Source organism: Trachurus trachurus, assembly GCF_905171665.1.
Source record: "Trachurus trachurus genome assembly, chromosome: 22".
Taxonomy (NCBI): Eukaryota; Metazoa; Chordata; class Actinopteri; order Carangiformes; family Carangidae; genus Trachurus; species Trachurus trachurus.
This window is the reverse complement of record NC_139907.1, coordinates 4,436,614-4,464,112: the sequence shown is the minus strand read 5'-3', so window position 1 is coordinate 4,464,112 and position 27,499 is coordinate 4,436,614. Positions and strand designations below refer to the sequence as shown.

The 27,499-nt window shown below is 39.2% G+C and overlaps 2 protein-coding genes across 2 annotated transcripts; one reads left to right on the top strand and one right to left on the bottom strand.

The window, feature by feature from the left end:
- Positions 1 to 414: 414 nt before the first annotated feature.
- vps29 (VPS29 retromer complex component) lies at positions 415 to 13,247 on the bottom strand. The gene is made up of 4 exons (XM_083998939.1): positions 13,204 to 13,247; positions 9,782 to 9,973; positions 6,486 to 6,721; positions 415 to 977 (listed from the first exon to the last, which is right to left on the bottom strand). Exons 1-4 carry the CDS (start codon positions 13,204 to 13,206, stop codon positions 860 to 862), a joined length of 549 nt encoding a protein of 182 aa, XP_083855065.1. The 5' UTR covers positions 13,207 to 13,247; the 3' UTR covers positions 415 to 859.
- Positions 13,248 to 15,738: 2,491 nt separating this feature from the next.
- eif5 (eukaryotic translation initiation factor 5) lies at positions 15,739 to 25,572 on the top strand. The gene is made up of 11 exons (XM_083998748.1): positions 15,739 to 16,110; positions 17,543 to 17,825; positions 17,936 to 18,017; positions 18,993 to 19,165; positions 19,293 to 19,404; positions 19,517 to 19,641; positions 21,328 to 21,489; positions 22,263 to 22,424; positions 22,885 to 23,049; positions 24,408 to 24,548; positions 24,650 to 25,572. Exons 2-11 carry the CDS (start codon positions 17,754 to 17,756, stop codon positions 24,746 to 24,748), a joined length of 1,293 nt encoding a protein of 430 aa, XP_083854874.1. The 5' UTR covers positions 15,739 to 16,110; positions 17,543 to 17,753; the 3' UTR covers positions 24,749 to 25,572.
- The last annotated feature ends 1,927 nt before the right edge of the window (positions 25,573 to 27,499 follow it).

The following is a 27,499-nucleotide window of genomic DNA, read 5'->3' as shown; positions in this document are numbered from 1 at the left end:
TTAATAAAACCTCCGTCATCATCTCACCACAACTAAACTCTGCAGCTTTGTTTGTGTAATGTACCTTTAAGATGATGTCATTTATCAGCTCTTATTTCAGCCTTTTACACAAACTGCAGTTTCGTTCCTCTGTATTCATGCACTGTAAAGAAGTTTAGAAAACGTATTCAATATTTTAATTAACCTAATGTGTGTAATATTTATTATTAAGCAAATTATCTTCTTCTTGTATTAGTATTTCTCTCATATTGTTTTTTTCCACTGTGGTAAGGAGTGATCGGTTATGATACACACAACAAAACAGCACTGTAAATCATTGGTTGTGTAATATTATAAGTGTTTATAATATAATAACCTTGTGTGTTATTGTTGCTGTGGTTATAAATCAAGACAAAACGAAGAGATGGAGTGAAATTATATCTTTATTGTGGGAAAAACTGAATCAGGTTTTGACTAAAAGAAGCTAAAGTCATGTTGATTACATGTGCAGGTCATGATGGAGGTGAAAAGTAAAATTTAAAAAAAAGAAGACAAACAGAAAATGGCACCAAATACATTTTTTTTTTGATAACAAACACATGAGACGTTTTTTTTGCGTTCTCTACAGTTTTTAACCAAAAACGCTGATGACATATAAACAATATAATACACAGGTCGTCGTTTAGAGTTACGTTACTCAGCAGTTTGTTACAGGATTAACAATGAGGTGACTGTAGGAGAGAGGAGGGAGGGAGATGCTGGTGGAAAGGAATGAAATGATAAACTGAGTCACGTTAACCCAACTCTCCTCCTCCTCCTCCTCCTCTTCTTCCTCTTCATCCTCCTCTTCTTCTTCCTCTTCGCCCTTACTGTACGTCCCTTAAGATTTCTTGTACTCGATCCTCTCCACTTTCACGTCGTCTCCGATCAGCTGGTAAACGTACGTCACCACCGTGGACGCCTGGATGTCCATTAATACAAAAGAGGGGATGATGTTGCTGTAAGGAGAGAAAGAGAGAGAGAGGACAGGTGTCAATCAATCAATCAAACCTTTTTTGTACAGGAAGCAGATCAAAGTGCTACATGAAAATAATAAAAACAGAGAGACATTTACACAAATATATACACAGATATGATAAGATAAAATAAGTAAATGGAATAGAATAAAATAAAAAATATATAAATAAATGGAGATACTACATAAAATCTAAGTTTAGATCTAATATAATAATAAGAACAATTGTGCTACAAGTCTAGTAATACAATTCAGTTAAACGCCAGCTAGGACTTCAGGTGTGGCCTTTTCCTACTGATGTTCAGTCTTATAGCCACAATGAAGCATAATAATACATGTTTTTGGTAATAAACATTCTTAATATTATAGTTAGATTGAATATTCTGGGTTTTAAACTGTTGATCAAATCAAAAAACAAAAGGAAAATTGTGTAATCCTTTAATTTACAGGCCGTTAATTGCATAGTAATGTGAAGAAATTGACAAGAAATAACAATTAATTGCGTTGTAATGTCTAGAAACAGCCTAGAAATAACAGGGATGCAAACGGGTCAGGACAACCATTAACAATATCACAGAAAAGTCAATTTCCAGTAGTTCAACCCCAACCAAGTATTGAGTGCATATAGATGGACAGTTTTCAGAAGGCCAACATTTCTATATTAAAAATGCTTTAAAAAAATAAAAACCATTGCAATATTTCAATTTTGGAGATACTGATTTTTAGGTCTTCACTGAATGTTAGTCATAATTATTACTATTAAAATAAACTGAAGAAATAAAGACATGGGATTTAACATCCCATTCAGTGTGTAATGGACATATAGGCCTATATGTTCAGGGACAGTCAGGACAGTCTGAGGACAGACAGCTCTGAGGTTGAAGTTTATATTAATGCACCATGACACTGTGGCAGGTCTCTGTACTAGGGATGTGAATCTTTGGGTGGCTCACGATTCGATTCGATTCCGACTTTTAGGGTCACGATTCGATTCAAAATCGATTTTCGATTCAACCGATTCTTGATTTTCTTTTTGCGATTTTTTGTTTGCTTTATTAACACCAGACCATGTGAAAAAGTTGAATGATGATGATGATGTCTACGACTATTATATCAGAAGCCATATTTCCCCCCCAAAAATGCACATCACATATTTCAGATTTATTCAGCAGCAATATGTTTGAACCATTTTAAAGTAAACTGCTACATGAAGCTGATTTTATAGGCTACTCTCTTTTCAAAAGCCTGGACTGAAGGATGTGAGTATTTGGGTGTCTATTCGATTCAAGATCAGTTCTCATGCACATGCACATGGACATGTAGCCTATCACCTGTAACAAAGGCTGCAAAAAAAAAAGAAAAAAAAAGAAAGAAGGCACTCTGCTCTCACGCCAGCTCACCTGCAGCCTGTCTGACTCTGCAGCGCCACAGAGGAGCTGTCAGAGCTGCTGCTGCTGCTGCTGCTGGTCCTCTCTCTTCAGCCTGCTGTTTGGCTGCACTTTGTATGAGTTTAAAAAAGTGAAGATCTAACGTCACCTGAGCACCGATCAGCTGATCCAGAGCGCAGTGGATGTGGCTGCTCACACCGTGTCCTAACTGGAGGCGACGCGAGCGAGCGTCCGACAATCGCGTCACATCTGACGCTCTCTGTCCACACTGAATCCGTGCGTCTGTTGGAGTGGAAGCACATCAGCTGTGCGCTCGCCCGCTCGACACACTGGAGACGTAACTACCCGGTTAAAAGATGGGTGAATTGTGCCTTTTAAACAGAAAACAAGTTTCTTGAAATAGTGTAGGAACACGAGTTGTAAAAAACATAATGCAGGGTTTTCTGTAACATTATAAGACGGCGCACCGCCCCCCCCCCCGCCCAAGATGAATGAAGAGGCTATTAAAAAAAAAATAAAAGTCCGCTAGTCTCCTTGAAGCGGCTGTTATGTGTTGCACAGGTGAGCAGCAGAGCGGCCGCACCGTGACCACGGTCCGCTCCAGCTGCCTGGTGTCCCCATTACGCACCACGCGTCTTTTCAGTCACTTGTCCAAGTTCTCCTTTACTGTTTTTTTTCCGAGACAACACTCATTCTCTCTCTCTCTTTTACCGGCGGTGTCAGCTGATGTGCACATCTGCAGCAACCCAAACAAATGCACGTGTTACTGTTGACTGGCTCTATTCCAGCCACATGATTGGTTCGGCGCGGTGGAAATCTCATTATCATTGGTTATTTGTATTGTCTGCCAAAACATGGATGAATGAAACCTGTCGACCACGTCTCATATTTCTATCGAGGAAAAGTTATTTCACAATTTATAGACACAACACCGACCAGCACTGACAGCCGCATGTTGCAGTGACGTTATATAGGCTATAAAAAAAAATCCGCAAATAATAAACCGACGAAAAGATGCAACTTGCCATTTAACTTCTTGTCGATGTATTATTTGCGGGGGCTTTGGTGAAGGTGGAGGATCCAGACTGATTCACTGTGGACCACCACCAGTCTGATCAGGTCCATCACAGCACAGCAGCTGCAGCTCTGCCCCGCTGACACATTACTCTCTTGGTAAAAAAAGAAATCCTCTAAAAAAAAGACAGTTGGGATGCATAATGTGTCTCATAACAGTATACTGTGCGTCACGTTATCGGGTTAACCCAGAGCAGCTACAGCGCAGCGTTGTGACCTCGACCATGGTTGACGAGAGCAGAAATGTTGTTGTAGGCCTGTGCATATTCTCATTTGTCCAGGTCATAGTATTTCAAAGGAGGTTAAATCGAAAGCAACTGCACTTATACTGAGTCTCCACACCAGATAGTTGGACCAGTCCCAGCCTGGTCAGATGCTACATGAACTGATGAAGCCTCTTGGATGAAGGTGAAACGTCTTCCTAGACAAATAACTAAGTCCAGTTGAACCTCCTTTGAAAAAAAAAAAAGAAGTTGTGGCGGCTCGTGAATTTTTTTTTGACACGAGTCAGAAGGAGCGATAATTCGCGTATCTCGCGTTTGGTCGCGCGTAAAAGCTCGCGCGAAAAAAAAGCGTTCCTTTTTAAGGACGAAGACGCGAAGGTCCCGTCGCCATAAAAGAATCGGGTGTATTGCGTCGCAAAAAAAAAAAGTCGCGTATACCGCGTCTCGCGCCTAATTGCGTCTCGCGCCTAATCGCGTCTTTGCGTTACGGCCTTTTACACCGCGGACGTAACGAATAAACGGTGACGGTGTGAACGAACAACATAGAACAGGACCAGGCGTGGCGTTGTTTCCTCTTTTCACCTACAGCTCCACTCTCCCTCACTTACACTAACTACTGTTATTGTTGAGGCAGAGAATTGTGGGATTTGTAGTTTTTGACCAATCGCAGGTTGTGATCTATTTTTTTTTTAGGGGCATAAGAAAATTTAAGACCTGTCTAAAATTATTTAAGACTTGAACACAATAATTCAACAAATTTCACCAATCTCACAAATCTCACCATTAACAAATGATTAGGCTACATTACAATATCATGGAAAAGTCAATTTCCAGTAGTTCAACCCCAACCAAGTATTGAGTGCATATAGATGGACATAGTTTTCAGAAGGCCAACATTTCTATATTAAAAATACTTTTAAAAAATCCTTTGCAATGTTTCAATTTTGGAGATACTGAATTTTAGGTCTTCACTGAATGTTAGTCATAATTATTACTATTAAAATAAAATGAATAAATAAAGACATGGGATGTTTCATTCAGTGTGTTATGGACATATAGGTCTATATATATATAATGTGTTAGTTTCACTTTAACTGAACACATTCTACATCGCGGAGGCGACGTCTCTCCTTCACCTCTGAAACGGGGCAGAGCTCCGTGGGAAACACCTGCCTGACACAGCAACGGACATGCACGGGGGGGGGGGGGGGGGGAAACGGCGTCGCCGTCGCACCGACTGCACGCGGATACGCACCGCGTCTACATTGGAGGTAGACTGTTATCAGTATAATCAGAGACAACCATGAATGAGTTCGCCTCAGTTTCACGTGATTGTCACCGTCAGCCTGTTAGAAAAACATTTTACTGACCCCAGCTGAGACGCTGAGACGCTGAGACCCCCCCTCAAAAACAAAAACTCTTCGGATCTGAACGATTCACACAAGTCACCTAATTGGTCATGAAAAAAGCGAGTTTCGCTTTTCGGCGCGCTGTTTGCATCCCTGAAATAACCTTCAATTTCATAATAATGTCATATTTTTCATAAAGGCTAAAGATTACACATGCTTTTCATGCTTTGAAGTTTTTGGGAAAGGCCAGAATGTTTCTCCACCAAGTCTTCTTGCAATTGACCAATACTTCTGGACTATTTCTACGCAATCAATCGTTATTTCTAGGCGATATTTCTTGACAATTACCATGAAATTGTCCCGTTATTTCTAGGCTATTTCTAGACATTATGACGCAATTACTTGTTATTTCTTGGCTATTATCACGTAATGGAAAATTAAATTAAATGGTTATCAAAAATTGAATTAAAACTTGTCAAAAAAGTGAATAGTTGAGTGTTAGATCGTCCATTAAAGTCAAATCCTGGGATAAAAGAACCAAACAGAACCACCAAGCAGATTTGTTGGAGCTGTCCAAGGTTACGGCCATTTTGGGGAAAATATCATGAGAATTATCCTCTGAACTTCACAACCCCTTTATTTATCTCAGAGATTCATCGCTAGGGACAACAGGAAATGACAGAAACCGTCTGGAAATATTGACCGTGGCGTAGCAGCAAAAAAACAAAAACAAAAAGCAATCACTCGTAAACGGTCACAGACAGACGGACACGTCCACCTACGGTCACCAGCTGGCTAGAAATCATAGACAGAAGACATTAACGAGATGGAAAGACTCGACCTTTCTACTCAGACTGATAAAAAAGACTTGTATTGTGCAAGATGGAAAAGATGGACAATGTTTTTGATGAATGAGGAAGGTCATTCATGTTCTCCGCCCCTGACTTTCGCTTCTTTGCGTCACTTAAGTTCTATTTGAAAGGATATAAAAATGTTATTTGCTTTCCATATGATACAAGCTGTACAAAATAACTAGTACTGTGCAGAATATATCGTATTATTCTAGAGTTTGTCAAGTGCCTGGCTGTGACGTTTCATTTATATTGTTCTGTGCTGTTGTTAGGTTTTGTTATTTTTGTCATAGAAACATATAAAAATTTAAAGGAATAGTTCGCCAAAAAATGAAATTCATGGACGTTTTTGTGTTGTAGTCCAACGAAATCTTTATATGAGAGTAATAGGGTACTCTCATATAAAGTTTTCGTTGGACTACGAACCGGCCTCCCGGGTCTCCAGATGCACTTTGAGGAATAAAAAACTACTCCAGAGTATTCATCAGCATGAGGGTGAGTCAATAATGACAGAGTTTCATTTTTTGGTGAACTATTCCTTTAAAAAAAAGAAAATAAAAAAGAAGCAAACAGAGCTTTTATCGCTGCCCTCCGGGTCGTCCCACCTTTCCAGTGCGCTGTAGGCTCCCGTGGCAGAGCCGGGGTTGATGTAGAACTTGTTTTCGTTCTCGAACGCCTCGAACTTGTGCGTGTGGCCGGAGATGAGGATGTCGACGTCCAGCTGTCTCTGCAGCAGCGCCAGGCTCGCCATGTCGCCCCACGGGATCACCTGGTGGCCGTGGATCAGACCGATCTTAAACTGACCGACCGTCACCACCTTCTGCTCCGGGTAGTTCAGGTTCTGAGAGGAAGAGAGGGAAGGAGAAGAGAGGGTTTATTCACAACAGACCTGCTAATAATGTATATTTATGTAACATTACGACACGCAAATACTCAGTTCTACTTGCGAACTATCACTCTGCCCAGCAGCCGTGTCTGCATTTGCCTCTAAAACAACTCTGTCTCCTAATGTTGCATTATGGTCTCATAGCGTGGTGAATGTGCAGGTCACAACTTGTCCACCAGAGCGTTTTGGAGTTGTTGGATTGTGTATTTGATGAGTTTGATGAGGGAAAAGCAAAAGTACAGTGCACCTCCGTTGAGTTAGTTGAGCAGCTCGCATCTCTGCCCCACCGATCTCAAAACAACATGCACCGATAATTAAAGGTGATGAACCTATTGCTATGACTATAGGGATTATGGTGAGAGGAGAATCTGGATAAATGTTGAACTATCCCTTTAATGACCTACAACTGAAAACTGTGCTATGCTCAGTGGAAATGTAATGATCAGTTAAGTCTAGTGTTAGCCGTCTTTTTCAAGGTCTTGTCTCGGTCTCGGGATTTCTTATCAAGACCAGTCAAGACCACAGCTGCATCGATATCTTTTTTTCAAACCACAAATGTTTCTCTGTCACTCTCTCTCTTTGGTTTATGTGATGTAATTCAATAACTTCAAGATAATTCAAATAATTCTACAAAAGTAAAATATGCTTGTGTAACCATAAAAAACGTCTGGAAAAAAGCTTCTGTTCAATCCAAACTTTGTTTCAATTAAAAATGGTTTAGATTTTATATAAAATCATCTTTTATTTTTAGCTGAGGAGGAATAATGATTATGACAGTAATGGTCTTGGAAACAGCCTTGCATTAGTTTGGTCTTGGTCTTGACTCTGTCTCAGATTAGTTATTTAGAGGTAAATTCATGCAAAACCGCTTATGCACGTTGCCTTCAGGGACAGTTTTTCATCAAGCAGTCTCTGTATTTCCCTCTAAAACAACTCTGTGTGGTAACGTTGTGTTATTATCTCATAGTGTGGTGAATGTGCAAGTCACAACTTGTCCACCAGAGCGTTTTGGAGTTGTTGGATTGTGTATTTGATGAGTTTGATGAGGGAAACCAAAAAATCCCATGAGCCTCCGTAGCGTAGCTCTGAGCAGCTCACGGCTCTGCTCCGCCGTTCTAAAAACAGCTTGCACCGACAATTAAAGTTAACAAACCTACTGTACTGCTATGACTATAGGGATTATGGCAATGGGCCAATGTGCCAAAATGTTGAACTATCCCTTTAACAACAAAATTAATCATCAATTAATTGAGATAAATAATAACGTTAAGCTGCAGCCTCTGTGCTCGTCAGGTTTAACATGAGACAGTGAATCAGCTGTGGGATATATATACATATATATTCAAGAACTGGATTTGCGAGGAGGGAGTAATTACAAATTCATTACACACGTGCAATTAGTCTTTAGTCCCGTCCTCGCTGCAATTAAATATTCAGCTGCATAAATTATTATGGCTTTAAAGTCTTTGTCTGTTTCTACCGACTGAATCTAAAGCAACTGCACCGTGTTGTACAGTCAGCTACTGAAATATTCATGTTGCAGCCACGGTGTCGGTGTTACACGCTGCTTTCTCCTGAGAGCCTCTTCTGTATTTAACTAATTGTTATATAAAAGGGACGAACTTCCTCTTTGTCTGCAGCCCATGAGTCAGGAAACGTTAAAGCAGCTGGATGTAAGACTGTGACCAAAACTGCTGCTGCTGCTGTCAAATTCAAAACACTGTGCAGCTACTTTACTTTCAGCCGTCTCACATCACATCTTGATCCTGGTTTTGTTTCTGCTTTGGTCAAGACGTTTCTAAGAGTCATAGCGACGTCTTTTAAAGGTCCAGTGTGTAATAATTGGCTGGGTTTATTCGCAAAATCTGAATATACTACCCATGAATATATTCATATAAGTGTTAGGGCGGCCCTTTTCCACTACACAGTTACAGCTCTCCTCGGCTCGGCTCGACTCGACCGTCATATCACAGCGGCTACCGAGGATTAGGTCTTCTACAGCTGAGTTCTTCAGCGGGGGCTTGGTCGTCTATAACAGCGGCTACGGCCGCGTCGTCTCGATTACGGACCACGGCGTGGTTTTCCACACAGCAGACATTTAACTCAGGTGACAGAATAACAACAGTCTGTCGGTGTGTTTTTACAATTAGCGGGTTTGATTCTCGTGTCGGACGTCGCGCTTGGGACTCTTTCGGTGACTATACACTCTGGCCAATCAGTGGAAGGCAGTCAGTTGACGTCACGTTTTAAGATAGATAGATAGATAGATAGATAGATAGATAGATAGATAGATAGATAGATAGATAGATAGATAGATAGATAGATAGATAGATAGATAGATTATTCTTTTTTTTTTAATTAGACTCTAGGTCCATTTAAAAAGACACAAACAGCACACAAAATAGTTTGTCATTTCACAAAAAAATCGTAATCGGAAATCAATTTTTGAGAGAAGAAAATCGAAAATCTGTTTGGTTTTCGTAGCCTTATAATTCTTCTTTTATATATATACACAGGGTCTTGCTTTAGAGAGTGTCGCCATCTTGCACCGCCATGTTTGTACGGCAGCTCAAACGGAAAATCCAGCCAGTCAGAGAGCACGTTTCAAGAGTTTCCCATTCATAAATAAACCAACAAAAGAAGTAGGAGGAGAAGGAAACAGCAGATATATTGTTACATGGTTTAGATCTTCACCTCATCGCTCCATGCTCCTGAAATACTCCCAGTCCTGGTAAACAAGTTATTTTGTCGCTCCAAACTAGAATCTGAACGCTGGATATCACGGTTTTACCCCCATTTCACACACTGGACCTTTAAATGTGAATATTCTGGCTGTACGATTGTTGTCAGTGAGATCAGTATTTCAAATTAACACGATTCTTATCATAAAATCACCCAATATGTCACCAGAGAGTAATTGCCATACACTTCTTACGTATACAAATCTGATCTCAGTGTTTTTTTAATGTATAATATTTGTCAACTGTGTCTACAAACACACACACACACACAGACCTCATCGAAGTCTCCTCGGACGATGTGGACGTCCCCGGCGAGCGTCTTCAGGTAGTCATAGCTCTCCTTGGTGCAGAGGTTTCCCGTGCAGAGGATGTGCTGGATCTTCCCCGGCACCAGCAGCTTCTTGAACTTGGCGGGCAGCGTGTTGCACCGGTGGGGGATGTGCAGGTCACCTAACACCAGGACCAACTGATCACACACACACACACACACACAGATAAACACACACACACACACTTTTAGGTTAGTTACCAGCTGATGAAGTCGTCAGACATTGAGAGAAGAAGTGGGCCGAGGACAGAGCCGCTGCAGGACGCCGCTGCTCACACACTCCACCAGAACCACTCACTGCAAAAACTCAAAATCTTTCCAAGAATATTTGTCTTATTTCTTGTCAAAATGTCTAATTTCTAGTCAAAACTCATCCCTTTACACTTAAAATAAGACTCATCACCTAAAAATTTACTTGTTTTTAGATCATTTTCACTTGTTTCAAACACATTTTCGCTTGAAATACGTAGAAAAATCTGCCAGTGAAAGCAAGTTTTTTTTGTGCTTGTAATAAGAAAGAAAAACTTGCTCCACAATCAGATTATTTCAAGTGAAAATCTGCTTGAAAGAAGGAAAAAGTGTCTAAAAACAAGCTACTTTTTAATGTGATGAGTCTTATTTTAAGTAGAATGAGATTTGTTTTGACTGGAAATAAGACAAATCTTGGTAAGATTTTGAGTTTTTGCAGTGCTGTTTCCCTCTGTTAGTTTTTTTTATTATTAATTTGTAATTTTAGTTTCTTCAAAACAATCCAAACAGTTTCCAGTTTTGTGTTACTGCACCCGCATAACAACTTTCTCCAGATTCATTCAGTTCAGTGGAGAAACAAGCGATGTTTGTAAGTAAAAAAAGCTCAATTGATTGTCTGAATTCTAACTTTTTTTCTTATTTAACTGATAATCAGTGGACAGATATGGAGAGTTGGACTTCAGACACTCAATAACAGATACAAGGAGTCAAAAAAAAGAAAGAAACAAACACCAACAACAAACCTGAGGGTCTCATCATGAATATAAAACCCAGAAATAACCGTAAAACTCACAAAAACAATATTAGTGGTAGTTGTAGTGATTATACTACTCTGGTGAGGAACAAAAACAAAACAACATTTTTTGGTTTTTAAGTCCCATCGTTCACCAAATATCAGATTTAGCTGAAACTCTGGTGCAAAACAGAGACAAACCAGGAACTGTGAGCGAGGGACAAAAGGTCAACGCCAGCGATTATGGGAATCACTTCATACTCATGCGCTGTCAACACTTTGGACTAAGTGACTACATTTTAGTAAAACATATTCAGTTTTTTGTTGCTAAATAAATGATAATTGGTTTTAGTATTGATGGTCTAGTTCTGGTCTTTTTTTAAGCATCTGAAAACCTCTAGTAAGGAAAAACAATCATTTTAATTCATCAAACATCTTAACGAATAAAACTCCAAACATAAGTTCATAATGACTGAGTGACTACATTTTAGTAAAACGTATTCAGTTTCTTGTTGCAAAATAAATGCTAATAGGTGCTGGTGTAATTCTGGCCTTTTGTTTTCAAATTTGCATCTGGAAATCTTTAGACATGTTTGATTTGGAATAAAGAAAAACAATCATTTTAATTCACAAACATCTGTGGAAGAATAAAACTCCAACTCTACCTGTCATGATAAGCTCATAATAAGTTATTAAAATCTAATAAAGGAACTTCCCTTTGCGTCTTACATCTGTGTTTGCTTGGCTAAGTGAGTTATGAGAAAGTTTGGGAGAGAAGAGGTGTAAACTGAAGCATGGCAGCCTCTCGGTGCACCTACAGCGGCTGGTTTTATGCTGTGAGACGAAGCAGAAACAGCAAGAAACTTCCACAGCTGTGTGAAAAATCCCAAATCCCATGTTAGTGTTGGTAGCAGCAGGCGGAAAAGCGAGGAGAAAAATTAAAAAAAACTAAAAGGACCCAACACAGAGCAGAGGGCACTTACCCGGTGACCAGCCTGGTTGATTGGAGACACGCAAGGAAGAGGGAGGGAGGAGGAGGGAGGAGGAGGGGAGTGGGTGAGACAGGGAGGAAGGCAGGGTGTGCGTGGAGAGAATGACACGAGGCATGATCAAAGATTGGGGAAAACATACACAAATAAACAAAAGAAAGACAAGAAAGAAAGAGTTGGGACAAGAGGGAAAAACTGAAATTAGAAATTAAAAAGTGAATGGATTAAGTAAAAGACAGATATTAATCATTCAAAAACAATAAAGAAAAGTTAAACGAACGACAATGTGGTTTGAATTAACTGTTAATGGTGGATGATGGTTAGTGGTAATGATAAAGCAAAAAAAAGCAAAAAAAAAAAACATAATTTCTGTTCTTCTTGGTCACCTGACTCACTGTGACTGAGCAAATGCAAAATCATGTGGGGAAGCAAATCCACTGCAGAGCGGACTGGTATTTAGTTACAGTCAACCAATGCTGCAAGTTTAAACTGGACATAAACATTGTTGTAGTTAAAGCTGAAATGATTAGTCAATTGGCAGACAAATTAATCAGCAGCAATTTTAACATTTGATTAGAAAGATACAATTTAAAAAATAAAATGGCAAAAATGTGCTGCTCCCATCTTCTCCTGTGACATAATTTTCAGTTTTACATGTTTACATTGCTGAATATTTTGGAGTTTGAGGTGAAACATTAAAGATATGTGAAGGTGTGGGATCCAAACTACAAATCTTTTAATGGAGAAAGTCATTGGTAGATAAATTAATAATGAAAATAAGGTTTCAAATTGCAGCTCTGCTCCACAACTTGTGTCTGTGAATAGAAATTCAGATGTTAACCAGAGAATGAATGACTAATGAGAATTAACAGTGTGCAGCTGCGCTCCTAATGCAATCTAACTTATTTTATCTATATGCATTCACTCAGAAACGATCTAATGTCCAGGTTTTTTGTTGTTAAACATTTAGAGATAATCAAAATTATTGCTGCACAGAGTAGCTGTTAGCCTGTTAGCCCCTGGTGGCTAACTGCTCGGTAAAAAAAAAGTGCACAAAATGTCGAGATATTGATAAAACAGAAAACACAGATGGGTGATACAAAAACATGACAAACTGGGAGACCAATGTGCAAATTAAAAAATAGTAACTTGCAGCTTGTTGAGCTGATTTTTGGGGACTAAACTGCTCAGCTGTCATGTGACCGCTGATCCATCTCGGGAATGGAGCTTCTCTAAAAAAAAAAACATATTTAAACTGTGTTGACGCGCTAAATAAACGCTTTGTCGCTCCTTTCGCGTCCACAACGAGTCTAGGAAGACAACCCGAGGGTCAAAACCTCACAACGTGGACTGTAAATGTGGAAAATCGTGGCCTTTTTCGCCATTTTCATACTCACCATCTTCTATTTTGCTTCGTTCCTGCGAGTCAAGTTGCGGAAGCGCCTACGCACGTACAGCGTCACGACGTCAGCCAATCAGAAGAGCGATAATCACACGGCGCGTCAAGCTGGGTATGATACTTCCTGTTACCCTTTCAAAGTAAAGGATGTAAAACTTCACGTCGACAGTTAGAGGAGAAACTGTTGCAAATCTAAACGGACCAAACAAACCCGAAATTGTCAGCTTATGAATACTTATAAAAATAGTAATAGCCTTTATTCGGGACACAAAAGTGGTCAATATAAAAAGTAAAAGTTTTCGATTTCTGAATCAGAATCAGAACTGTTTTATTGCCAAGAGCAGTAAAGGTCAGTTTACAGCAGGAGGAACTTGTCAGGTGCAAACATAAAGGTACCAAAAATAGTTTAAAGGGAGGGATAAAAATAGAATTAAGAATTTAAATAAAATAAAATAAAATAGAATGATTTAAAATATTCTAGTGGAAGAGATACACATACACTATATGCAAAGAAATGCACATATACTATAAATTCACAAAGCCTACTATATAAAAGAATAGAATAAAGACATATACAAAATACTAAATAAGTTATCGTGCAAATTGTTGTAGTAGTGCAGAGTGACTGTCCATAGCTTTGGGGTTATTTTGTTCATTTCTGTATATAAATCCTAAATTGTAGTATACCTATGCATATTTTTGCACTAGAATATTTTTTAATTACTCTACTTTATTTCATCTTATCTTATTTTAATTTAATTTCCATTTTATCTATACTATTTTTTGTACCGTTTGTGTCTGCACCATAGACTGTAAAAAGGGTCTGCACCTGACATCACGTCAAGTTCCTTGTGTTGTTAAGTTGCCCTTTATGGGCTCTATGCACAGCTCCACTACTTCCTGAATTTAAGGCAGCTCCTTCATTTCCTATCTTACATTATTGGACAAACTGATTAATCCAGGTGTGTCTGAGTAATCACAATGGTAAGACAGGAAATGAAGGAGCTGCCTTAAATTCAGGAAGTGGTGGAGCTGTGCATAGAGCCCATTGCTCTTGGCAATAAAAAATGTTGTTATACTACATATGTTACACTACTAATGTTATACTTATATACTACTCATTTAAATTACACGTCTAACTTTTTTTTTTTTTTTTACTCAAAAAGACTGTAGAAACTGTCTGTTAAAACATAAAATAGTATATCGTTATACAATAATTTTGTAACTATTATACATTTGGGATTGGGTGAGGTCGGCCGGGGGGGAATACAATTCATTTTAGGGGCCCCAATCTGGCGAGGGGAGGGGCGTCCCTGAGTGCATGTCAATAAATAAATAAATAAATAAATAAGAGTGGACTTTTAATTTGAAGTCCATGGCGCCACCGGAAGGGGCTGCGTGACTTCCAGCCGTTGGTTTGACGTCGCCAGTAAAAGCGCCGTGAGTAACAGTCGAGCTCCGCAGAACATTCGAGAGGTAAGGTGCGAAATAAAAATCATCGCTTTTCATCAGTCGTCGGCCTGTACTGACGTGGGTTTCACTCGAAATTGTTCGTGTTTTCCCCACCGAGAAACTGTTAGCTAGCTACTAACCGGTGGTGAAAAGATACCACACTTAAATCAATCACCAATTACCTTTCAACGGACCGCGCCGTCGACACAACAACGCTACTACTGCTCCGTCGGCGGAGGCGGCTACTAACTGGCGCCGTCGCTATAGCAATGAGCATCTGGGTTCGGACTAATTCCTGGAGTTGTCACGTTATGGGGGTTGTATAACGGGTTAGTTAACGTTAATTCAGATGTCACGTTTTTTGTTTGGTTTGTTTTTTGTTCTTGTACCATCACCACTTGTGTTATGTTATCCAAAGATAATTTAATTTGATTACCCTTTTTTTCCTAATGGGGGTAAATTTGGCGACGAAACACGTGTAAAGGTTAGCCTTAGCCTGTTAGCTTAGCTTCTCATTGAGCTGCGTTACATTGAACGCTGACGCTAACGTTAGCAAAAAAATTTTTAGGAGTAGTGCTGTGTTCGAGAAAACTCGGAGAATCTCCCAGTTAAAAAACTATGATTCAGACTTGAAAGCATTCAAAGAGACGCACCCATACTATAGAAATGGACGCACCACGCCAGAATAACTAAAAAATATGTCGAATCGGGACAAACTTTGAATTCATAGGCACAAAAACAACTAAAAATGGGGAAAAAGAAGCATTTTAAAATAATGAAACGTCATTTTACATTAAAAAAAGAGAAATAAATAATAAATATCAACATGAATTTTCTGTGTTCCACAACATGAGCAGGTTGATCTGTAACCGTAAGTAAATATTTGTGTATTTCATAATGTTTTTAATGTATTTTGGCGTTTTAAAAAATGCATATTAATCCATATTTCATGGTGTAGCTGACGGTGTGGTTTTGTAAGGGGTGCAGATTGTTGTGTGACGTCAGACAACCGATTCTCGAAAGAATCCGACTCTTCCCGAGTGGGGGGCTCCGACATGAGGTGGCGTTCAAATAGCACTTTTTTCCGCGTAGGAGGAGGAGGGTCGGGAAAAATCCGAGTGTAGAGTTGTCTCGAACGCAGCATAGGTGTGGGATAACAATACGCTTTTTCTTATACTTCTTCTTTCTCCTCCCCATAAGGACCCCCCTCCCCAACGAGGACTTTCCAGAAAGAAATCCCCCCCCCCAACCCTTGTTTTTTTTAAAGTCTGGCACCTGCTGCACCGTTTGGACGCTCTCGGGTGTTTAACTGTGCATCTTCATTAAGAAAACCCTCCCGCTGCTGCTGCTGCCCCTGCAATCAATACAACACCAGCACCAGCACCATCCACCACCGTTCACTGCGCCTCTTGGACGATCAGCGTTGTGTTTATGTCTTTGTTTTGCGAAAACGGTGAGTTTCCAAACTGTTTTTATATTGGTTTATGTTTTTACACGTTTTTTTTAGTGTATGTATGTTTAAATTTAATTTTTTACTCGTGTTTGATGAGCGATATGTCATGTTTTCCTGTGCCACTGTATCAAAATGGCGTCTCCCAGTCCCGTCACTCGTGTTGCTGTGCAGTGACTGTATGACGCACTCTGCACCAAGCATCCAGCTAAGCTAAGCTAGGCTAGGCTAGGCTAACTTAGCCTCTAGCGTCCACTTCTCCTTCCCCCCTGAAATAGCCTCGACCCTCAGCCCCTCTCAGGTTCACCTTCCCCTCAGTAGTGAGTCATTTAATGGGGGAACTCGTCCTGACGCCTTGGTGAACTGGTTTGGAGTTGGTGTTAAAACCGACAGCACAGAAAAAGAGGGAGAGAGAGAGTGAGGGGGAGTTTGGCAGCTGCTAGGCCTCCTGTTTGTGACCTATTAAAAAGAACAGGCCTTATGTGACTAAAGCCAGAGGCCCTCATGTAAAGACAAAAGGCTTTTTTTTGTTTTTTGTATGTATGTATATGGCCACAAAAGCTGGGGGGAAAGCATCCAGTTTTTGTGGCTGGGTGGGTTTTATTTTTCCCTCTTTGGACTAATCTGCTGAGCTTGCTTGTTCACTGTTGGATCACATGGATATCTGCTGGATTTGCAGTATTTTAAATGCTGTGTGTGTTTGAAACCCTTGCCTTTTTTTATATTTGTAAATCGGCCCTGTAATGCGAGAACGTACGCTCAGGCTTGTTTCAAGTTGAGAAATATTTGCATAAGGAGCTGTGAATAGCTGTCTGTCTGAGACTCTCTAAACGCCTAGAACCTCTGACAGGCCACTTTCATAGGAAAAAAAATCTAATTTTCTAACATTATCATTCTCCCCTTTTAGGTTTATTAAATAACAAATGACGACAAAACCTTTGTCAAAGTTTCCCCAGAGCTTTAAATGACCGACAGACTAAAGTATTGAGAGAAAGATTTACTATGTGAACCAGAATGGGGAGTTTTTCAGATGAGGGGGGGTTTTAAGATAATCAGATATTAAAATTATGTAATTATATTAGACATTCTGGGAAACTAGTGCCTCTTTGTCTGAGATCTAAGGTGAACAATTGGTCCCACAACTCGACTGATTAAATCAATGAATGTTATTTTTATTTATGGCTTTACAGTTTTAAAAATGGCAACTCACGTGGGAGAAGTAAAACCTGAATAAATTATTCATTCAAGTTTCTCCATCGGCTGATTATTGACTAATCGTTGCAGCTGAGTTTACAGTTTTCAAAAACTTGCCTCTAGCATTTTTTTATCCGTGTTTTTTTTTTTTTTTTTTTAAGCCAGTAAGAACACATGAAGTTCCTCCTGATGATTTTCCTGATTAAATATTGATCATGTTTCTGTCCCTCTCCTCTTTCAGAGCTGTTGCGCAGCCGTTGGAACCTGTGTGGTGGAAATCTAGCCTTCAAGCAAGGAGCTTGCGGCCACAGCGGCACAACGTTTTTCATGTCAGAGACCGAGCGCGCTTGCAGTCGTTTATGTCATCCCCTCTTTTCCAGACAGAAGATCCCGAAAAATCCCCAACCAAGATCCTTTTATCTTACTGATAGTGCTGCTAACATCCAGCCAAAATGTCTGTCAACGTCAACCGCAGCGTGTCAGACCAGTTCTACCGCTACAAGATGCCCCGTCTGATTGCCAAGGTAACGGCTCGCTGCTGCAGTTCACGGTTCTCGGATGATGTGTGGATACGTTCACATGAGTGGAAAAGAACGACGTCTTTAACGTGTTTGTTTTTATATCTCTAATCCAGGTTGAAGGCAAAGGGAATGGAATCAAGACAGTTATTGTCAACATGACTGATGTTGCAAAGGCGCTGAACAGGCCTCCAACATGTGAGTAACATCCTGCGTCGCATCGTCATCTGTCAGTCTGATGCAAGAGATCAAGTTGAAAACCAGAAGTGCAGCTTTTACACTTTATTATTAGGGCTGTCAAACGATTAATTTTTCTAATCGCGATTAATCGCATTTTTTCCATAGTTAACTCGCGATTAATCTCTATTAAAAATATTACATATGGCGCTTTGGACTTTCAACACTCCAAAGTGTTATAATCTCTAGACAAACAACTTTTAGACCAGACCTAGTAGGCCTACCTAATCATAACACATGATGCATGAAACTCACACAGAATTGAAACGAATTGCATCGAGTGGAAATTGCCCGTTACTTTGCTACACCTCTGCCTGGCCACGTGCATTTGTTTACAACAAAGCCGTCAAAAAATCAATGGATGGAGCTGTGGATATATGTTAGACTGTGTATATTTGTGTAGCAACCAACTTGAAGGTGCCTTACCGCCACCTACTGGACTGGAGGTCCCACACTCCAGTCCTCCAGTCCAGCAGACAGAGGACAAAATGGGCCGCGATTAACCGCGATTAAAAAATTTAATCGCGTTAATTTTTTTAATTAATCGCATCGCGATTAACGCGTTAACTCTGACAGCCCTATTTATTATCTTCTTTTACTGAACATTTTTCCATTTATCACCTCTGGATTTTCATTTAAACGACAGAGAGAGATTCTGTAAAAGCACATTAATCAAACGCATCATCAGTCTCCTCAGGTTTAAGACGTCTACAGGAGAAAAGGTCACTGTTAATAAGTGAAACTGAGCCGTCAGTGAACACATTGTAGTCGGTAGGAAACTGTAAGGAGCATTAAATACAGGAGGATGAAGAACAGTCAGCAAAGAGTTGTTGTTTGTTGAAAGTAACTATTTTCAGATTTAAAGACACTGATCTTTTTCTCATGTTGTTGATGTTTATTGTCACTGATCTCATCTCTCCTCTTCGTCCTTCACAGACCCGACCAAGTTTTTTGGTTGTGAACTCGGCGCTCAGACCCAGTTTGATACCAAAAACGACCGTTACATCGTCAACGGATCCCACGAGGCGAACAAGTTGCAGGACATGCTTGATGGGTTCATCAGAAAATTTGTGCTGTGTACCGAGTGTGACAACCCTGAAACTGATCTGGTAAAAAAAACTTTTTATTTTATTGTAGTTTTACATATTAAATGAAGAAAAAAACAAACATTTTAATTTACAAATGAAACAGAAATGTCCTCATGTGTTCATAAGAGTTTATTCTCCTCTCTCACAGCATGTCAATCCCAAGAAACAAACCATCGGTACTTCCTGTAAGGCCTGTGGAAACCGCGGCATGCTAGACACCAGACACAAACTCTGCACGTTCATCCTCAAAAACCCACCAGGTGAGAGTTTCTGTTCTTTATAAGAAAACATTTTAATGCCAACAATGGAGAGATTCTTTTATGATGTAAAGAAACTCTGGCACGTTTACTGATGCTGCTTCTCCGACGACAGAGGCCGAGAGTGGATCCGCATCTGTAAAGAAAGAGAAGGAGAAGAAGAACCGCAAGAAGGACAAGGAGAACGGCTCTGGCAGCGGAGAGGCCGGGAAAGACGACATTGACGCACCTCAGGCCGTGGTGGGTTATCTCCCCGAGCCACCGGTCTGACCACCGAGCAGCTCCTCCTGTCCTGCTCAGTATCACTGAACACACACACTCTGAACACACACTCACACACACACACTCCTTAACTGCAGCGTGTAAAGAGACGACAACACACGGCTCCTCAGACGCCGTGGTCAGAGTTCAACGACCGAGTTGAGAGCACAGTGTTTGTTTAAAGTCCTGAGTACACAAACACAACCCCGCTATCAGTGTTACACAGTCCAGGGCCGCCTCACATGACGGGTTTACTCTTCAGCCAGATCACAGTGTTAACACTTAATGTTCATTTTAACACTTGTTCTTTAACGTATTTGTTAGTTGTCGTTGCTGCAAATGTGTTAGATCCAATGTCATGGACTTAAAAACAATAAGAAGTAGTTTAAAATCAATTATTTGTTTTATGTGGAGTCAGTGGAGCAAGGTTAAAACAGAGGAATTTTTTTAAATCCTAGAAGAGAGGAGATTATAAATAGAAACATGTGGTGGTAAACTTATCAGCTTTGACGTTATTGATGAACTGAGCGCCGTCCAGCGGATCGAGACACTTGAGGACGTTGACAAAGTAACGATAACCAGTAGATTATTATTGTGCATCTGCTCCGATCCCATTATATTATAAAGTAGTGGCAGCGATAATTAATTAAGGAGCCGCCGCAACTAAATGTGTATATAGCGGAAACCCTGGGGGTTATATGGTCGTACTTATCCTCTAAAACTCTGGCTGCAGCATTTTGAATGAGTTTATATAACGCCTGCTTTGACAATCCAGCAAAAAGTGTGTTTCAATAGAGAACACGGCTCGAGATGAAAGTATGAAGCAGCTTTTCAGAGTCTGAAGATGATAAAAAAAGGATTTTATTTCTGGGAAATCTTTGAGGCCGTTCTGGTGACGTCAGCTCTGTTTCTGAAAATGAAGATCTGCATCTAAAATAACACCAAGGAGTTAGAAACGGGACGACACGGTGCCTCAGAGGTTTTTTTTTCCTTTTTTTTCTAAAGCCGGTGCTGACTTATCAATAAGGTGCAACTTTATTCTTTTAAGTGGATCAGAAAGCGCTGATGCAGGTTGAACCGTAGCCGTTAGTCCCCTCGCATCCAGAGGTCGTCCTGAGTTTAAGTTTCCTCAGAGCACGAGCTGTTCCCTCTGTCCAGTCGCCTTTCTGCTTCTGTCAGATTTACTTAATTGTGACAAACTCCTGAACACAGGGCTCCACTCTGCCCCTAAATGGAGGCTTTTTACCCTTTTGATTTGAGACGGTTCAAGTAAATTTTCATCTACTTACACATGTGCAACCAGTAAATTTACAGTTTGTTTTTTTTGTTTTGTTTTAACACTGGTTGAAAAATGGACGGGGCGAGTCAAAGAATCTGTAATCTGTCATTTCAGGTGAACCGGAAATGAATATTTGCTTTGCAAGTCCATTTATGGTTTGCATAGTAAGAGAAAATCAACAAAGTGTGATATACATATAGATAAATAAGATATTATTACTAGAATAAGAGCAGAATAAAATAAAATAGTATAAGAATAAATAATATTTCGATTATTCATTCATACTTTTTCTTGACCATTAGATCCTTCTGTAAATAAGTGAAATCATTTTTTCCTGCACCCACGCGTCCTAGTGTTTGACACCTGTGTGTGTTTGTGTTCCACAGGATGGAGATGACGACGACGACGACTGGGCGGAGGAGACCACAGAGGAGGCCCAGAGGCGACGAATGGAGGAGATCAGCGACCACGCCAAGGTCCTGACACTCAGCGAAGACCTGGAGAAACCGCTGGAGGAGCGCGTCAACCTCTTCTACAACTTTGTCAAAGTAAGAGACTCGCGACGGAGCTCATTCACTCACGAGCAGACGATCTCAGCTCCTTCTCACCATTTAGAGATGAATCAATCAGTGATCATCCTGATTCAGTTGGTCCTTAAATCCATTAAATGCTTAGATGTTCCCAGAGCCTATATTTAATATTATCTATATAAAGTTGCATGTTTTGTCCATCTAAAGTAAAGAAATTAGAGATGTGGACAAAGTGTTAAATTAATCTTTTTGAAGAAATTGCACACGAAACAACTTAACACTCAGGGTTCCTACGCAAGTATGGAATAGAATGGAATTTGATTTTATACATTTCCAGGTCTGTTAAAGTATGGAAAATGGAAACTATTGTATGGAAATATATTTATCTTAATACTTATCTGGGTTTGGTCTTATTCACATCATTATTTTGTATGAGCTATTGTACCTAGCTACAATCTCCTTGAAATTATTTGGTTACATAATGGCATATAAATTCAGAATAATGAAAACAAATTATTAATTGCATGATTTATTAACATGATACACATCTATTTACTCAAATGTCACACATTATTTGAATTTTTTTACTGAGAAGTCCGGAAATTAGGGTCTGGAAAAGTATGGAATTTGGAAATTTTAAATGTGTAGGAACCCTGAACACTTAAATCTTAAACTCTTCTCTGATCTAAACTGATCTATATTTAATACGATCTATATAAAGTTGCATGTTCTGTTTATCTAAAGTGAAGAAAAGCCGTTCACACGATCTGTTTTCTGTTTTTCCTCCTCAGCACAAGAAGGAGAGCGGGACCATCGACGTGGCTGACAAGGAGATCCTGGCGGAGGCCGAGCGTCTGGACGTGAAGGCCATGGGCCCCCTCATCCTCAGCGAGCTGCTCTTCAACGAGAACATCCGTGACCAGATCAAGAAGTACAAGCGCCACTTCCTGCGGGTGAGTTCAGAGGAAAACCTGACCTCGTCATCCACAAATCATAACTTGCACATAAAAAAAAATCTCTTTTACATTGCAAGTTTCCACAAAAGTTAAAAACTAGACTTTAAAACAACATATATTTAAGAGAACTGGAAAGATTAATTGTTTTATTGTTAACTTGTCATTCCCACTGGCAAAATTATGTTTTATTATGAGCAGAATATATGGAGATATATTAGATAAATACACATATGCACATGTATGTCAAGAATAAAGGACCATACGTTTGTAATAGTGAATATAAGAAACAACTTGCATATATAATTGGTTTATTTATGTGGCATTTATTCAATTTTGCACACATGAATATAACTATAATTAAAAACCTTAACCACTGTGATGAATGTAAGTGAAGTAGTCAAGTGTGTGTGTTCAGGGGAAACGGATGAAACTGAAATGTAACTTTTTGACTCTTCAGTTCTGCCACAACAACAAGAAGGCCCAGAAGTATCTGTTGGGAGGCTTCGAGTGCGTCGTGAAGCTGCATCAGGTGCAGCTGCTGGCCAGAGTTCCCATCATCCTCAAAGACCTGTACGACGCCGACCTGCTGGAGGAGGACGTCATCTTCGCCTGGGCAGAGAAGGTGCAGCAGCCCGAACTTTATTCAGTGTTAATTAACGGGACACGGTGAAGACTCTGTGACGGGTCGTTTTGACTTTTAATGAGATGAAAATGACATGATGCGACTCCTGTCAAGGTTTTTACAGCGTTCGTTACGACCATTAACTGATAACAGTTGTAAAACGGTGTTTCAGTTTTAAATGGGCCTTAACTTTCTGCTTCTATGAGTCCAGACCTTAATGTGGCCACTTGTTAAAGAACATTAACCTTCATTTTTGGTGTAATATCCAAAGATTATACGACTGTCTTGTGGTGGCTTCGACCAAAAAGAGCTGCAGAGAGGATGAGACTGGGCCCCCTTTTTTTGGAGAACTAAATATCAAAGTGTTTATTAACAAAACACTCTTTATTGATCCCCGGGGAGAAACTTAGGTATTACAATAGTAAGCAGTAGGGCTGGGACGATATGCTTTTCTCCCAGTTCTATTCTTTTACAATTTTTTAGTTGCAGATTCGATTTAAATTTTTCGATATTGCTGATTTTTAGTTTGCTTTTTTAACACCAGACCATGTGAAAAAGTTGAATGATGATGTCTAAGGATCAGGAGCAATGTTTCCCCTCAAAAGAATTCACATCACATGTGATTCAGTAGCAAAATATTTATATATTCGAACCATTTTAAACTGCTACATTTATCTGAACTTATACTCTATTTTCAAAAGCCTGGACTGTAGGAATGTGAATCTTTGGGTGTCTCCATTTAATTGAAAATCAATTCTCATATGCACATGAACATAGATGTGCATCAGCTGTAACACCAACACTGCTAAAAAAAAAAAAAAGATCAGCTGGTCCTCATCGGCATAAGCCTAGTCAGACATTCAATAGAGTGTTTTAATCTTATCAGTTAACGGTTATTAATCAGTTAACAAGCGTCTCTTATCTGAGCTCACTGCAACGCTGTGTACGGAAGGCTGTAAGGGCGCAGAGAGACGGAGGAAACGTTAATAAAAATCGATTTTTGAAGTTTATGAATCGATTTAGAATCATAGAGAATAAAAACGATAGAAAATAATCAAAAGGATAATTATTAGAATAAATGGTTATATACAAATATTGAAAATAAAAAGTTTTGATACGGTACGAAAAAACACCAAAATGTCCCTTAACTAACAGAAAACCTAATTCATGGCTCCTACATGTCTTTGAAGAAACCTGAAGTCCTGAAAACTCATCTTTTGATCGATTTACTGGAGATAAAATAAATCTGACGTGGGTTAAACGTGTCATCAGGAAAAGCTTCTGTCTTTAATTTACAGTAGATGATCAGAGCTGATAGACTCTGACTGATCGATTGTGTCTCTCTCTCTTTCCTCCAGGTTTCTAAGAAGTACGTCTCTAAGGAACTTGCCAAAGAGATCCACGCCAAGGCCGCTCCGTTTGTCAAATGGCTGAAGGAGGCGGAGGAGGAGAGCGAGGGCAGCGAGGAAGAGGAGGAGGAAGACGACGAGAATGTGGAGGTAACGAGACGACTTTGAAAGTTCATTTTTGAGGTTTTTATTTTCCTTTTTTCTTCTTTTGGAGCTCATGTTTTTGTGTGTATTTGTGTGTCGGTCCTCAGGTGGTGTACTCGTCCTCGGCCCGCGAGCTCAAAGTGGAGACTGTGAAACCAGACACGCCTGAAAAAGAAGAAGACGACATTGACATTGATGCGATCTGAGAGACTCGACGACTGACAACGACAACGATGATGATGATGATGCTTCTTTTCTTGTGTTGTGGCTTTGACTCACCATGCCCTGTAACACCTATATGGCTGGCTCATCCCTCACCCTTTACTCCCCCCTCCTCCCTTCTCCTCCTCCCCCAGACCCTGAACCTCAGCCCTCCTCTGCTTTGTGGCATGACTTAACTTAGCGCTTTACTTGCTGCACATTAACTCTGTAATTTTGAGATCTTATTCAGTTGATGAAATGAATGAAGTCGCCTTGGGAGTTTTAATCAGCTGTTTTTCGGGGGATCATTTTGACTGCACACTATTATTATTATTATAATTATTAATTTTTTTTTTCTTTTTGGTCCCTGTATTTTTCCAGTCAATAAAGAATGAATGTTTTGCTATCCACCACATATCCCTTTTTTTTTTTAATTTTTACTTCACCATGGTCATTGTTTGTTTTTTCTTTGCTTTGATGATGTTGCCTGTTCTGGTTTGACTAAATTTCATTGATTGGGAACTTGCAAATCTGATTTAAATCACAAATATACAGATGAAGTGATGAATCGCCAACAATTAAAAAAAAAAAAGACAAATTCACTGTTTCCACATTTTCCAGATGTGAATATCTGCTGTTTCCCTAGTCTTCTGTTGGTATTAAACTGGAAGTCTTTGAGTTTTGGTGACTTGTTGGAAACAGTTACAGTTTTTTTTTTCTCACTTTAACAGAAGTTGGAGGAAATAAATGAAAATATTTGCAGCTTTATGCTGAATATATGTATTTTATTTGCCGTGATTAAAGGGAAACATGACAGGCTGATAAGTAATTGGTTTTTCAACATGAGATTTATTGGATTATGTGTGAATTTACTTGTCAGATTCATCCACAAACCATAATTCACACAAAAATCTCTTATTACATTGCAAGTTTCCACAAAACTTTATTGACTAGACATTAAAACAACATATTCAAGAGAGATCGTTATATTTTCATTCCCAATCACTTTTAATCCACTGGCACAATTATGTTTTTATTAAAGGGAGATATATATGCACATGTATGTCAAGAAAAAAGGACCACAAGTTTGTAATAGTGAATATAAGAAACAACTTACATATATAATTTGTATATTATGTGGCATTTATTCAATTTTGCACACATGAATACAACTAAACAATATGAATCTGCCTTTATAATTACAAACCTTAACCACTGTGATGAATGTAAGTGAAGTAGTCACAGTTAAAGAGCTAGAGAATGAGAGGAAGGTTATTTTATTGTCTCCTCCCTTTAATATTTGAGTTCGTGCGTGTGCATAGAAGAAAAAATAAGTTTTTTTTTTTTTTTTTCCTCTGAAGCCAAATAAATTCCCACAGAGACGTTTCCTCCCGGACGATGACAGTCCTCTCTGTACTCTCTGCTCCAATGGGAGACTGAGGTCAGCCGGTTTCCTCACTTCCTCCGCCCGTTCAGCTGGACTCACTGGTGCTGCGTTCAAGTCCTGTCAGGAAATATCCAACCTAACTCTCATAACACCAAATCTGACAGTTAAGTAGGTTAAGTACTGCATAGATATAAATTTACCATTTCCCCCAAAAACATTTTATTGTATATGTATTGTATTGTATTTATATGTTTAATCTCTATTTTATAAGGATACATAATGATGTACTTGCTTACTTTACATGTTTAATGACATAGTAACTAGCTAGAAATAGTTGTCATAAGTTAAAACACACCACCCAGCAAAAATGATTTAGACTAGTTGGTAAAAAAGCTGCAGAATTCTTCAATTATTGAATCAAAAACTGATGAAATTCAACATTTAGTGCTGTAATTTAACAATTTAAAGTAAATATTCTGTACATTTAAACCATATAGGCTCTATATATTGGTATGTGATGTCTGGGGGATGACAGTAATTCCCTTTCAACTTGGCTTTGAAACCCTATTTGTACTAAAAACATTCATCATTATGTAATAACAGAGACGTTCTATATTGTGTATTGCCTATAAGGAGTTTGGTAATTAGAGTAGAATGTAAATTAATCTAACCCTAACCCCAATATCAACAAAAATCCACACCAAGCGAAATTGATATTAGCTGAACAACAACAATTTCTTGACTCAAAAAATGAAGCAATAGGCTAACTATTTGGATTATTGTGTCATAATTTTAGTCATTGTTCAAGCAGAAACTCTGAAGAATGTAGTGGTCAAAGCTTCTCAAACATGATGATTTGATGCGTTTCTTTGTCATGTCTAATTTTGGGAATTATCTAATATTACTCAGCTATGATGATTTACAAAGTGACAGGAGACAATAATCTGGTGATTAAGCCTGTAGCTAAACAGCTCCACAGGGGATTAATCAATCAATAGCATAATGGTTAGCCATTTTATCTGCGCTTTTACAACTAACTGTAGCCTATTTATTATTGAGGATTTTTAAAAATGGGATCTTTTAATTGGACCATTCTCATTTTGTTTGATATCTTACAATCTAATTTTTGATTTCTAACATAGGTCAAAACTTCTCAAACGTGATGAATTGATGCTTCTTTTTTTGTCCACCCTAACCCTTATCTCAGGTTTTACAACTAGCCTAACTGTATTTATTATCGATCGAGGTTATTAAATGACAAGATAAGAGATTATCTTTTAATTGGACCATTTGTCATTTTGTTTGATATTTTAAAATCAAATTTTTGATTTCTAACACAGGTCAAAGCTTCTCAAACACGATGAATTGA

Coding starts and splice junctions, on each gene's coding strand:
- eif5 (XM_083998748.1), top strand. CDS start 17,754: ATGTCTGTCAACGTCAACCGCAGCGTGTCAGACCAGTTCTACCGCTAC. Junction 18,018..18,992: donor GCTGAACAGGCCTCCAACAT/GTGAGTAACATC, acceptor CGTCCTTCACAG/ACCCGACCAAGTTTTTTGGT. Junction 19,642..21,327: donor TTGACGCACCTCAGGCCGTG/GTGGGTTATCTC, acceptor TGTGTTCCACAG/GATGGAGATGACGACGACGA.
- vps29 (XM_083998939.1), bottom strand. Junction 6,722..9,781: donor TCCGAGGAGACTTCGATGAG/GTCTGTGTGTGT, acceptor TCTTCCTCTCAG/AACCTGAACTACCCGGAGCA. Junction 978..6,485: donor GCCTACAGCGCACTGGAAAG/GTGGGACGACCC, acceptor CTCTCCTTACAG/CAACATCATCCCCTCTTTTG.